Source organism: Petromyzon marinus, unplaced genomic scaffold (genome assembly GCF_048934315.1).
Source record: "Petromyzon marinus isolate PM22_M1 ecotype Great Lakes invasive population unplaced genomic scaffold, UKy_Petmar_22M1.pri1.0 PM_Scaffold_48, whole genome shotgun sequence".
NCBI classification, from domain to species: domain Eukaryota; kingdom Metazoa; phylum Chordata; class Hyperoartia; order Petromyzontiformes; family Petromyzontidae; genus Petromyzon; species Petromyzon marinus.
Window position 1 is genome coordinate 110,345 of NW_027423479.1, and position 12,335 is coordinate 122,679.

The 12,335-nt window shown below is 54.3% G+C and overlaps 1 protein-coding gene across 5 annotated transcripts in view; it reads right to left on the minus strand.

Moving 5' to 3' along the window:
- The window catches only part of LOC116958119 (mitogen-activated protein kinase 1-like), a 60,931-nt gene that overhangs the window by 46,558 nt on the left and 2,038 nt on the right, over positions 1-12,335 (minus strand). For 4 of the 5 annotated variants that reach the window (XM_076064479.1, XM_076064478.1, XM_076064477.1 and 1 more), the window contains exons 2-3: positions 6,872-7,002; positions 2,750-2,932 (exon numbers count right to left, since the gene is read on the minus strand). In XM_076064479.1, coding sequence (XP_075920594.1) covers positions 2,750-2,932; positions 6,872-6,975 — 287 coding nt within the window. In that variant the 5' untranslated portion in view covers positions 6,976-7,002. The remainder of the gene's footprint in view (positions 1-2,749; positions 2,933-6,871; positions 7,003-12,335) is intronic. The other variant, XM_076064480.1, reaches the window with a different exon arrangement.

The window sequence follows — 12,335 nt, forward strand, 5'->3', positions numbered from 1 at the left end:
TGCCGATGACTGGTACCAGCGGTGTCAAGATCGGCCTCAGTGGAGGAGGCTCGTGAAGGACGCTACTGGGCAGTTGGAGGCAGTCGCCCTCCAACAACAACGGAGGGCGGAGGAGCGACGCTCACAACAACGAGCGGAGCGCCGGGTGGCTAAAGCACAGCAGGTTGGCACAGTAGGGGGCACAGGTGGTGCATCAGCCAGTCATCTCAGTCAGTCGACCCGTGGCACCTGCTGGGTCTGCCCCGTGACCTCCTGCCAGCGGGCGTTCGACACTTCACGTGGCCTCAGGGTGCACATGGCCTGGCACAAGCGTCGTGGTGACGTCACCGCCACTTAGTGGCGAATGGCGGTTGTTGTTGTTGTGTGTGTGAGTGTCACTGTGTGTGTGTGTAGTCTGGCAAAAACAACCACCTACCTCCTCGTGGTGCTGGAAGGCAACGCTGTGGTGGGCAGTGCCGTGGGGGGAAGGCCAACTTAGAGTGGCCTCTCCCTTCATGGCGTCTGTAGCCACCACAGTGGCTAAACGGGGGCTCTGGACGGGTGCGAGGGGCTGGTGACTCCTCCACCTTCAATTAATTACCACTAAACCACGTCTAAAATATCTAATTAATAAGCTTGTGCCGGAGGCCCCAGGGGGCCAGGCGTCTATGACGTCTCCTGGCCAAACCCCAATTGGCGGAGCCAGGAGATTGAATCTCTGCCCTCGGGGCTCCTCCAGAAACAACGAATAGCCACTACGGGTGGCCATGTGGAATGTTCGAACGCTCACTGCGGAGGAGAGGCTGCCACTCCTCTGTCGGGAGCTGGACCGGTACCGCCTGGATCTCTGCGGTATTCAGGAGGTCCGGTGGACCGGCTCTGGCTTCTGCCACCATGAGGGGTGGACAGTCCTCTACTCGGGGCAGGAGACTACCAAACAACAGGGTGTGGCTCTTCTTCTGAATAAAAGAATGAAGGGGGCGTGGGAGCGTGGTGGTGAGGTGTGGGAAGCTGTAAGCCCCAGGCTACTTTGGGCTCGCCTGCCCATCAACCGGAAGCGAGGAATGGTGGTCGTGGTTACTTATGCCCCCACCGAAGACGAACATCCGTAGAGGGATGCAGGCAAGGCCGATGAGTCAGATGCCTTCTATGACCTCCTATCACAGGTGCTAGCTAAAGTGGCCCCTCGGGATAGAGTCATCTTGTTGGGTGACTTCAATGCCCGAGTTGGTCATGATGCTGGCACCTGGTCTGGAGTGATTAGAAGGCATGGGCCAGATCAGCTCAATAACAACCGCAGGAGGCTGCTAGATTTTTTTGCAGCCCATGGGCTTGTAATTACCAACACGCTGTTCCGGCATCGGCACATCCACACAACATCATGGATGCAAGCCGGGTCCAAGCAAGAACATCTGCTGGACTACATAGTGACGGAACAACGGATGCGGGCCCATGTCCTTGACACCAGGACCTACCGTGGAGCTGATCTGCCCTCTGACCATCGACTAGTCATCTCTAAGATGTGCCTGCCATTCTTCCACTCCGGTGGTGGGTGGCCTGGTCTCAGCTAGCTGATGAAAGTTGCAAGCGAGAATTTCATCATCGCTTGCGGCTGGGGTTGGCATCGTCCCCCACTCCTCCAGATGTCGAGGGGAAATGGGCGAGGTTTAGGACTGTGGCTCATGCAGCTGCAATGGCTGCTGTGGGTACATGGTCCAGACCTCCCCAGAGACCCTGGCTGACAGAGGAGGTGTTCAGGTTGGCTGAGAAAAAGCGACAGGCCCACTGTCATCGGCTACAGAATCCCACGTCAGAGAATGAGGAGGCTTACCGCAGCCTTCGCTCGGAGGTTCGGAGAGCCGTGAGGCACTGCAAGGATGGGTGGTGGTCGCGGGTTGCTGAGGAAATGGAATCTGCCTCAATGGCCCGTGATCACAAATCTCTATTTAACTCCATCAAAAAGTAACCTGCAGCGCCACGCCTATTACCATCATTAGGGGAAAGAACGGTGATCCAATCTCTGATCCCCAGGAACAGGTTTGCAGATTTTCTGAGCATTTCTGTGAGGTCTTGGGGGAGGGAAAATCCCTCAGCCTGGAAAACATCGTGGCACAAAGTGGGGATGACCCTGCTGAGGCTGCGGTGCCTCAAATATTGGAAGAAGTCACCCCCTGTGAGTGGCTGGCTGAGGTGCCATCTGTTGAGGAAGTACTGAAGGCGATCCAGAGTCTGAGACCAGGAAAGGCACGGGGCAAAGATGATCTCCCAAGCGAAATGCTGAGGGAGGGTGGCGTTTGTGGTACAGGAGGACGTGGAGCTGAGTGGACTTGCCGATGACCGGTACCAGCGGTGTCAAGATCGGCCTCTGTGGAGGAGGCTCGTGAAGGACGCTACTGGGCAGTTGGAGGCAGTCCCCCTCCAACAACAACGGAGGGCGGAGGAGCGACGCTCACAACAACGAGCGGAGCGCCGGGTGGCTAAAGCACAGCAGGTTGGCACAGTAGGGGGCACAGGTGGTGCATCAGCCAGTCATCTCAGTCAGTCGACCCGTGGCACCTGGGTCTGCCCAGTGACCTCCTGCCAGCGGGCGTTCGACACTTCACGTGGCCTCAGGGTGCACATAGCCTGGCACAAGCGTCGTGTGTGTGTCTCTGTGTGTGTGTCTGTGTGTGTCTCTGTGTGTGTGTGTCTCTGTGTGTGTGTCTGTGTGTGTGTGTGTGTCTGTGTGTGTCTCTGTGTCTCTGTGTGTGTGTCTCTGCGAGCAGGATACACGTCCTTCATGAGTGCCAGGCTAGGTGCACGCAGCACATCCCTGATGGCGATGATGTTCTCGTGAGCGAAGCCCAGCAGGATCTTGATCTCACGCAGTGTCCGCTGGCTGTAGGTTTGATGCTCGAAGGGGCTCACCTTCTTGATGGCCACACGCACACCGCTACACCTGTCCAGCGCAGAGCTGGGGGGGGCGGGGGGGGGGAGGGGGGGGTGGGGGAGGGAGAGGGAGGGAGGGGGGAGGGGGGAGGGAGAGGGAGGGAGGGGTTGAAGGGGAGGGGTGAGAGGGGGGAGGGGTTGAGGGGGAGGGGTTGAGGGGGAGGGGTGAGAGGGGGGGGAGGGGGGAGGGAGGAGGGGGGAGGGAGGGGGAGGGAGGGGGGAGGGGTTGAAGGGGAGGGTTGAGAGGGGGGAGGGGTTGAGGGGGAGGGGGGGAGGGGTTGAGGGGGAGGGGTGAGAGGGGGGAGGGGTTGAGGGGGAGGGGTGAGGGAGGGGTTAAGGGGGATGAGGGGTGAGAGGGGGGAGGGGTTGAGGGGGGTGAGCTACCAGGGAGGCCAAGGCACGAGTGGGGGTAGCAGAGTTCAGGAATGCGATTGGTTATCACTGTCACACACCTGTGTGTCACGTGACACACACCTGTGTCACGTGACACACACCTGTGTCACGTGACACAGGTGTGTGTCACGTGACACACACCTGTGTCACGTGCCACACACCTGTGTCACGTGACACACACCTGTGTCACGTGCCACACACCTGTGTCACGTGACACACACACCTGTGTCACGTGACACACACACCTGTGTCACGTGACACACACACCTGTGTCACGTGCCACACACCTGTGGCACGTGACACACACCTGTGTCACGTGCCACACACCTGTGTCACGTGACACACACACCTGTGTCACGTGCCACACACCTGTGTCACGTGACACACACCTGTGTCACGTGACACACACACCTGTGTCACGTGCCACACACCTGTGTCACGTGACACACACCGTCATACAACAACAACGTTACTACAGCGCCCGTGCCATGCATGAGGAGAAGATCACGTGACAGACTCAGCAGGTGTCATGGGTTGACTGCTGTGCCAGGCTAGGTGCATGAGGAGGTCACGTGACAGACCCAACAGGTGCCATGGGTTGACTGCTGTGCCAGGCTAGGTGCATGAGGAGGAGGTCACGTGACTTGCAGTGGTGATGGTGATGGTGGTGATGATGTTGATAGTGATGGTGGTGGTGATGGTGATGATGATACTGCTGCTGATGATGATGGTGGTGATGGTGATGGTGGTGATGGTGATAATGTTGATAGTGATGGTGGTGATGACTGCAAGGTTGTACAGTACTCTATATGGTTCCACCCGCGGTGATAAATCATTAACAGCGTTCAGACTCTGGACTCCACTACCTCGTACAGACACGCTGCCGCACCCTAACACGTGGTGTGTGTGTACACACATACAACACATGTACACACACATACAACACATGTGTACACACATACAACACATGTACACACATACAACACATGTACACACATACAACACGTGTGTACACACACACACAACACGTGTGTACACACATACAACACGTGTACACACACATACAACACGTGTGTACACACACACACACAACACGTGTGTACACACATACAACACATGTACACACAACACGTGTGTACACACACAACACGTGTGTGTGTGTGTGTGTACACGTGTTGTGTGTATACACGTGTTGTATGTGTATACACGTGTTGTATGTGTGTGTACACACGTGTTGTATGTGTGTGTACATGTGTTGTGTGTGTGTGTGTACACACGTGTTGTATGTGTGTGTACACACGTGTGTGAGTGTACAGGTGAGTGAGTGTACAGGTGAGTGTACGAGTGAGTGAGTGTGTAGGTGAGTGTACGAGTGAGTGTACAGGTGAGTGTACATGTGAGTGAATGAGTGTACAGGTGAGTGTACATGTGAGTGAGTGTACAGGTGAGTGTACATGTGAGTGAGTGTGTAGGTGAGTGTACGAGCGAGTGTACAGGTGTGTGTATAGGTGAGTGAGTGAGTGTACAGGTGTGTGTACAGGTGAGTGAGTGAGTGTACAGGTGAGTGTACATGTGAGTGAGTGTACAGGTGAGTGTATAGGTGAGTGAGTGAGTAAGTGTACAGGTGTGTGTACAGGTGAGTGAGTGAGTTTACAGGTGAGTGTACATGTGAGTGAGTGAGTGTACAGGTGAGTGTACGAGTGAGTGAGTATGTCGGTGAGTGTACGAGCGAGTGTACAGGTGTGTGTATAGGTGAGTGAGTGTACAGGTGAGTGTACTTGTGACTGAGTGTACAGGTGAGTGAGTGTACAGGTGAGTGCACGAGTGAGTGAGTGTGTCGGTGAGTGTACAAGGGAGTGTACAGGCGTGTGTACAGGTGAGTGAGTGTACAGGTGTGTGTATAGGTGAGTGAGTGTACAGGTGAGTGTACATGTGAGTGTACAGGTGAGTGTACGAGTGAGTGAGTGTGTAGGTGAGTGTACGAGCGAGTGTACAGGTGTGTGTACAGGTGAGTGAGTGTACAGGTGAGTGTACATGTGAGTGTACAGGTGAGTGTACGAGTGAGTGCGTGTGTCGGTGAGTGTACGAGCGAGTGTACAGGTGTGTGTACAGGTGAGTGAGTGTACAGGTGAGTGTACAGGTGAGTGTACATGTGAGTGAGTGTACAGGTGAGTGTACGAGTGAGTGAGTGTGTCGGTGAGTGTACGAGCGAGTGTACAGGTGTGTGTACAGGTGAGTGTACGAGCGAGTGTACAGGTGTGTGTACAGGTGAGTGTACATGTGAGTGAGTGAGTGAGTGTACAGGTGAGTGTACATGTGAGTGAGTGAGTGTACAGGTGTGTGTACAGGTGAGTGTACATGTGAGTGAGTGTACAGGTGAGTGTACGAGTGAGTGAGTGTGTCGGTGAGTGTACGAGCGAGTGTACAGGTGTGTGTCCAGGTGAGTGTACAGGCGTGTGTACAGGTGAGTGAGTGTACAGGTGTGTGTACAGGTGTGTGTACAGGTGTGTGTCCAGGTGAGTGAGTGAGTGAGTGTACAGGTGAGTGTACGAGTGAGTGAGTGTGTCGGTGAGTGTACGAGCGAGTGTACAGGTGTGTGTACAGGTGAGTGTACGAGCGAGTGTACAGGTGTGTGTACAGGTGAGTGTACATGTGAGTGAGTGAGTGAGTGTACAGGTGAGTGTACATGTGAGTGAGTGAGTGTACAGGTGTGTGTACAGGTGAGTGTACATGTGAGTGAGTGTACAGGTGAGTGCACGAGTGAGTGAGTGTGTCGGTGAGTGTACGAGCGAGTGTACAGGTGTGTGTACAGGTGAGTGTACGAGCGAGTGTACAGGTGTGTGTACAGGTGAGTGTACATGTGAGTGAGTGAGTGAGTGTACAGGTGAGTGTACGAGTGAGTGAGTGTGTCGGTGAGTGTACGAGCGAGTGTACAGGTGTGTGTACAGGTGAGTGAGTGAGTGTACAGGTGAGTGTACAGGTGAGTGTACATGTGAGTGAGTGAGTGAGTGTACAGGTGAGTGTACATGTGAGTGAGTGAGTGTACAGGTGTGTGTACAGGTGAGTGTACATGTGAGTGAGTGTACAGGTGAGTGCACGAGTGAGTGAGTGTGTCGGTGAGTGTACGAGCGAGTGTACAGGTGTGTGTACAGGTGAGTGAGTGAGTGTACAGGTGTGTGTACAGGTGAGTGTACATGTGAGTGAGTGAGTGAGTGTACAGGTGAGTGTACGAGTGAGTGAGTGTGTCGGTGAGTGTACGAGCGAGTGTACAGGTGTGTGTACAGGTGAGTGAGTGAGTGTACAGGTGAGTGTACAGGTGAGTGTACATGTGAGTGAGTGTACAGGCGTGTGTACATGTGAGTGTACAGGTGAGTGTACGAGCGAGTGTACGGGTGTGTGTACAGGTGGGTGAGTGAGTGTACATGTGTGTGTACAGGCGTGTGTACAGGTGTGTGTCCAGGTGAGTGAGTGAGTGAGTGTACAGGCGTGTGTACAGGTGAGTGAGTGAGTGAGTGTACAGGTGTGTGTCCAGGTGAGTGTGAGCGTTGTGAGGTAGGCACGTGCTCCTCACCAGACCATGCCGTAGGCTCCCTCTCCAATGTAGGTGAGCCCCGTGTACCTTGGGCCCACCTCAAACACTTGCCCCTTCACAATCTCAGGCACACCCTTCGACATAGCTCCTGCAGCAAGGGAGAGAGCACTCTGTACACAGGTAGGTGTGTACAGGTGTGGGTACAGGTGTGTAAGGTGTGTGTAGGTGTGTACAGGTGTGTGTACAGGTGTGTGTGTGTGTGTAGGTGTGTAGGTGTGTGTAGGTGTGTGTGTGTAGGTGTGTGTACAGGTGTGTGTGGGTGTGTAGGTGTGTGTGTAGGTGTGTGTGTGTAGTTGTGTGTGTACAGGTGTGTGTACAGGTGTGTGTAGGTGTGTGTAGGTGTGTGTGTGTAGGTGTGTGTAGGTGTAGGTGTGTGTAGGTGTGTGTGTGTGTGTGTTCAGGTGTGTGTGTGTTCAGGTGTGTGTACAGGTGTGTAGGTGTGTGTAGGTGTGTGTACAGGTGTGTGTGGGTGTGTACAGGTGTGTGTAGGTGTGTGTGTGTAGGTGTGTGTGTGTGTAGGTGTGTGTGTGTAGGTGTGTGTGTGTAGGTGTGTACAGGTGTGTGTAGGTGTGTGTGTAGGTGTGTGTGTGTGTAGGTGTGTAGGTGTGTGTAGGTGTGTGTGTGTAGGTGTGTGTAGGTGTGTGTGTAGGTGTGTGTGTAGGTGTGTGTGTAGGTGTGTGTAGGTGTGTGTGTGTGTGTAGGTGTGTGTAGGTGTGTGTGTACAGGTGTGTGTACAGGTGTGTGTGGGTGTGTGTGTGTGTACAGGTGTGTGTGTAGGTGTGTAGGTGTGTGTGTGTAGGTGTGTGTAGGTGTAGGTGTGTGTAGGTGTGTGTGTACAGGTGTGTGTACAGGTGTGTGTGGGTATGTAGGTGTGTGTAGGTGTGTGTACAGGTGTGTGTGTAGGTGTGTGTGTGTAGGTGTGTGTGTGTGTAGGTGTGTGTAGGTGTGTGTGTACAGGTGTGTGTGGGTGTGTAGGTGTGTGTGTGTAGGTGTGTGTAGGTGTGTACAGGTGTGTGTGTGTAGGTGTGTGTAGGTGTGTGTGTGTGTGTGTAGGTGTGTGTACAGGTGTGTGTGTAGGTGTGTGTGTAGGTGTGTGTGTACAGGTGTGTGTAGGTGTGTGTGTGTAGGTGTGTGTAGGTGTGTGTGTGTAGGTGTGTGTGTGTGTTCAGGTGTGTGTGTGTTCAGGTGTGTGTACAGGTGTGTAGGTGTGTGTAGGTGTGTGTAGGTGTGTGTACAGGTGTGTGTGTGTAGGTGTGTGTACAGGTGTGTGTGTAGGTGTGTGTAGGTGTGTACAGGTGTGTGTGGGTGTGTAGTTGTGTGTGGGTGTGTGTGTAGGTGTGTGTGTAGGTGTGTGTGTAGGTGTGTGTAGGTGTGTGTGTACAGGTGTGTGTAGGTGTGTGTGTACAGGTGTGTGTAGGTGTGTACAGGTGCGTGTGTGGGTGTGTGTGTGTGTAGGTGTGTGTAGGTGTGTGTGTAGGTGTGTGTAGGTGTGTGTGTAGGTGTGTGTGTAGATGTGTGTAGGTGTGTGTGTGTAGGTGTGCATGTGTAGGTGTGTGTAGGTGTGTACAGGTGTGTGTGTGTAGGTGTGTGTGTGTGTACAGGTGTGTGTAGGTGTGTGTAGGTGTGTGTGTAGGTGTGTGTAGGTGTAGGTGTGTACAGATGTGTGTGTGTAGGTGTGTGTGTGTGTAGCTGTGTGTGTGTAGGTGTGTGTGTGTAGCTGTGTGTAGGTGTGTGTGTGTGTAGCTGTGTGTAGGTGTGTGTGTAGGTGTGTGTGTACAGGTGTGTGTAGGTGCGTCTGTAGGTGTGTGTAGGTGTGTGTACAGTTGTGTGTAGGTGTGTGTAGGTGTGTGTAGGTGTGTGTACAGGTGTGTGTGTAGATGTGTGTGTGTAGGATGCCCTGGTGGTCCCCCTTTTTAACAAGGGGGACTGCACAGACTGTAACAACTACAGGGGAATCTCACTCCTCAGTGTGCCGGGAAAGGTCCTGGCAAGGATTATTCAACATCGCCTTGCCAGGCACGCTGAGGAGAGGCTTTGCGGAGCCCCAATGTGGTTTCAGAAAAGGGCGGTCCTGCACAGATGCCATATTTTGTCCGTCTGCTACAGCAGAGGTGTAGGGAATTCCAACAAGACCTACATCTCTGCTTTATTGACCTGGTCAAGGCCTATGATACCATCAGTAGGCCTGGGCTCTGGGTTGTTCTTCGTGCTTTTGGAGTACCTGACCATCTGCTCACGATCATTAAGGACCTTCATTATGGTGAGCGGGCCCGGGTAAAACTACGTGGCTGGGAGTCAGAGCCATTCCCTGTACACCTTGGGGTGCGACAGGGATGTCCTCTGGCTCCCACATTATTTAACATCTATTTTGACCACGTAGTTCGTGAAGCCTTCAATAGCTGTACCGGGGGAATCTCCATATGATACAGATATAATGGGAGGCTGATCGATGCCCGGGTGCGGTCAAGGGATGGCTCCCTATTGCTCAACCCCGTTATGTATGCTGATGATTTGGTAATAGCTGCTCATTCAGAGGAGGAGTTGGAGACGCTGCTGCTGAGATTGGAGCGTGCTACTAAGAGGTGGGGCCTTACCATCAGCCCCACCAAAACTAAGCACCTGCCTGGGTATTTTGTACCATCAGACACTCCACCCCCACAACTCCCAATCGGTGATGGGGCAGTTGTGGAGAGAGTGGAGAGTTTCCCATACCTGGGCAGTGTGCTTATGACTGGCTCCAGTTTAACAGCAGAGGTCTCACTCCGAATCAGTCGAGCGGCAATATCTTTTCATCGGTTGCGTAACGCTGTGTGGAAGCTACCTGGTCTGTCGCTCCACACTAAGCTTCAGGTCTTCTCGGCCACGGTCATTCCCTCCCTTCTCTACGCTTGCGAAACGTGGACCCCCCTAATGGAACATCTTCCCCGGTTAGAAACATTTAGGCTGGCCTGTCTACAATCCATCCTGGGTTTAACCAGACTGGATTGTGTGAGGAGCTCACAAATCCTTGAAAGATCTGGGCAAGGTCCCATCGGTGACCTCCTCCGGCGGGCAAGGCTGCGATGGCTGGGTGATGTAGCCCGCATGCCCAGCCACCGCATGCCGAAACAGCTTTTGTTTGGCCGGATTAAGGGGGCTAAGCGGGCGCGGCACGGGCTAGAGAAGAGATGGAGTGATGTGGTACAGGAGGACGTGGAGCTGAGTGGACTTGCCGATGACCGGTACCAGCGGTGTCAAGATCGGCCTCTGTGGAGGAGGCTCGTGAAGGACGCTGCTACTGGGCAGTTGGAGGTAGTCGCCCTCCAACAACAACGGAGGGCGGAGGAGCGATGCTCACAACAACGAGCGGAGCGCCGGGTGGCTAAAGCACAGCGGGTTGGCACAGTAGGGGGCACAGGTGGTGCATCAGCCAGTCATCTCAGTCAGTCGACCCGTGGCACCTGGATCTGCCCCGTGACCTCCTGCCAGCGGGCGTTCGACACTTCACGTGGCCTCAGGGTGCACATAGCCTGGCACAAGCGTCATGGTGACGTCACCGCCACTTAGTGGCGAATGGCGGTTGTTGTTGTGTAGGTGTGTGTAGGTGTGTGTAGGTGTGTGTGTGTGTAGGTGTGTGTGTAGGTGGGGAGCGATAGTGTAGCGGTTAGCGCGCTGCGCTATGAACCTGGCGACTCGGGTTCGATTCCCGCTCACGGCCAACACCAGTGACGATTATCTGAACAGGTCCCGGGCCTCCCCTAGGTCGACTCAGCCTCAAATTAGTATCTGGTGCTGTGTGTAAACATTGCCACTAGGGAGACAAAGGCGGTCGGGCGTGGTGCTGGCCACCCACCCCCTCGTGTACCGTTCCGGCCTTCATAGGTGCTCGCTAACAGCACTTGCCCCTACAGTCTGGTAAGGCTATATGGGGGATCTTTGTCTTTATCTTTGTGTACAGGTGGTGACTGGCTCCAGTTTAACAGCAGAGGTTTCACTCCGAATCAGTCGAGCGGCAATATATTTTCATCGGTTGCGTAACGCTGTGTGGAAGCTACCTGGTCTGTCGCTCCGCACTAAGCTTCAGGTCTTCTCGGCCACGGTCATTCCCTCCCTTCTCTACGCTTGCGAAACGTGGACCCCCCCTAATGGAACATCCTCGCCTGTTAGAAACATTTAGGCTGGCCTGCCTACGATCCATCCTGGGTTTAACCAGACTGGATTGTGTGAGGAGCTCACAAATCCTTGAAAGATCTGGGCAAGGTCCCATCGGTGAGCTCCTCTGGCAGGCAAGGCTGCGATGGCTGGGTCATGTAGCCCGCATGCCCAGCCACCGCATGCCGAAACAGCTTTTGTTTGGCCGGATCGAGGGGGCTAAACGGGCGCGGCACGGGCTAGAGAAGAGATGGAGTGACGTGGTACAGGAGGACGTGGAGCTGAGTGGACTTGCCGATGACTGGTACCAGCGGTGTCAAGATCGGCCTCTGTGGAGGAGGCTCGTGAAGGACGCTGCTACTGGGCAGTTGGAGGCAGTCGCCCTCCAACAACAACGGAGGGCGGAGGAGCGACGCTCACAACAACGAGCGGAGCGCCGGGTGGCTAAAGCACAGCAGGTTGGCACAGTAGGGGGCACAGGTGGTGCATCAGCCAGTCGTCTCAGTCAGTCGACCCGTGGCACCTGGGTCTGCCCCGTGACCTCCTGCCAGCGGGCGTTCGACACTCCACGTGGCCTCAAGATGCACATGGCCTGGCACAAGCGTCGTGGTGACGTCACCGCCACTTAATGGCGAATGGCGGTTGTTGTTAACTTGTTATAGGTGTGTGTACAGGTGTGTATAGGGGTGTGTATAGGTGTGTGTACAGGTGTGTGTATGTATAGGTGTGTGTGTACAGGTGTGATAGGTGTGTGTGTACAGGTGTGATAGGTGTGTGTACAGGTGTGTATAGGTGTGTGTACAGGTGTGTATAGGTGTGTGTACAAGTGTGTGTGTGTGTACAGGTGTGTGTGTGTACAGGTGTGTGAGTGTAGGTGTGGAGTGTGTGTGTGAGTACAGGTGTGTATAGGTGTGTGTACAGGTGTGTATACGTGTGTTCAAGTGTGTGTATACAGGTGTGTGTACAGGTGTGTGTGTGTATAGGTGTGTGTGTACAGGTGTGTGTACAGGTGTGCGTGTGTGTACAGGTGTGTGTACAGGTGTGTGTGTGTATAGGTGTGTGAGTGTAGGTGTGGAGTGTGTGTACAGGTGTGTATAGGTGTGTGTACAAGTGTGTGTGTACAGGTGTGTGTACAGGTGTGTGTATAGGTGTGTGTGTGTGTAGGTGTGATGGGGGGAGCGGTAGTGTAGCGGTTAGCGTGCTGCGCTATGAACCTGACGACCCGGGTTCGATTCCCGCTCACGGCCAACACCGCCAGTGACGGCGACTATCTGAACCGGTCCTGGGCCTCCCCTAGGTCGACTCAGCCTCA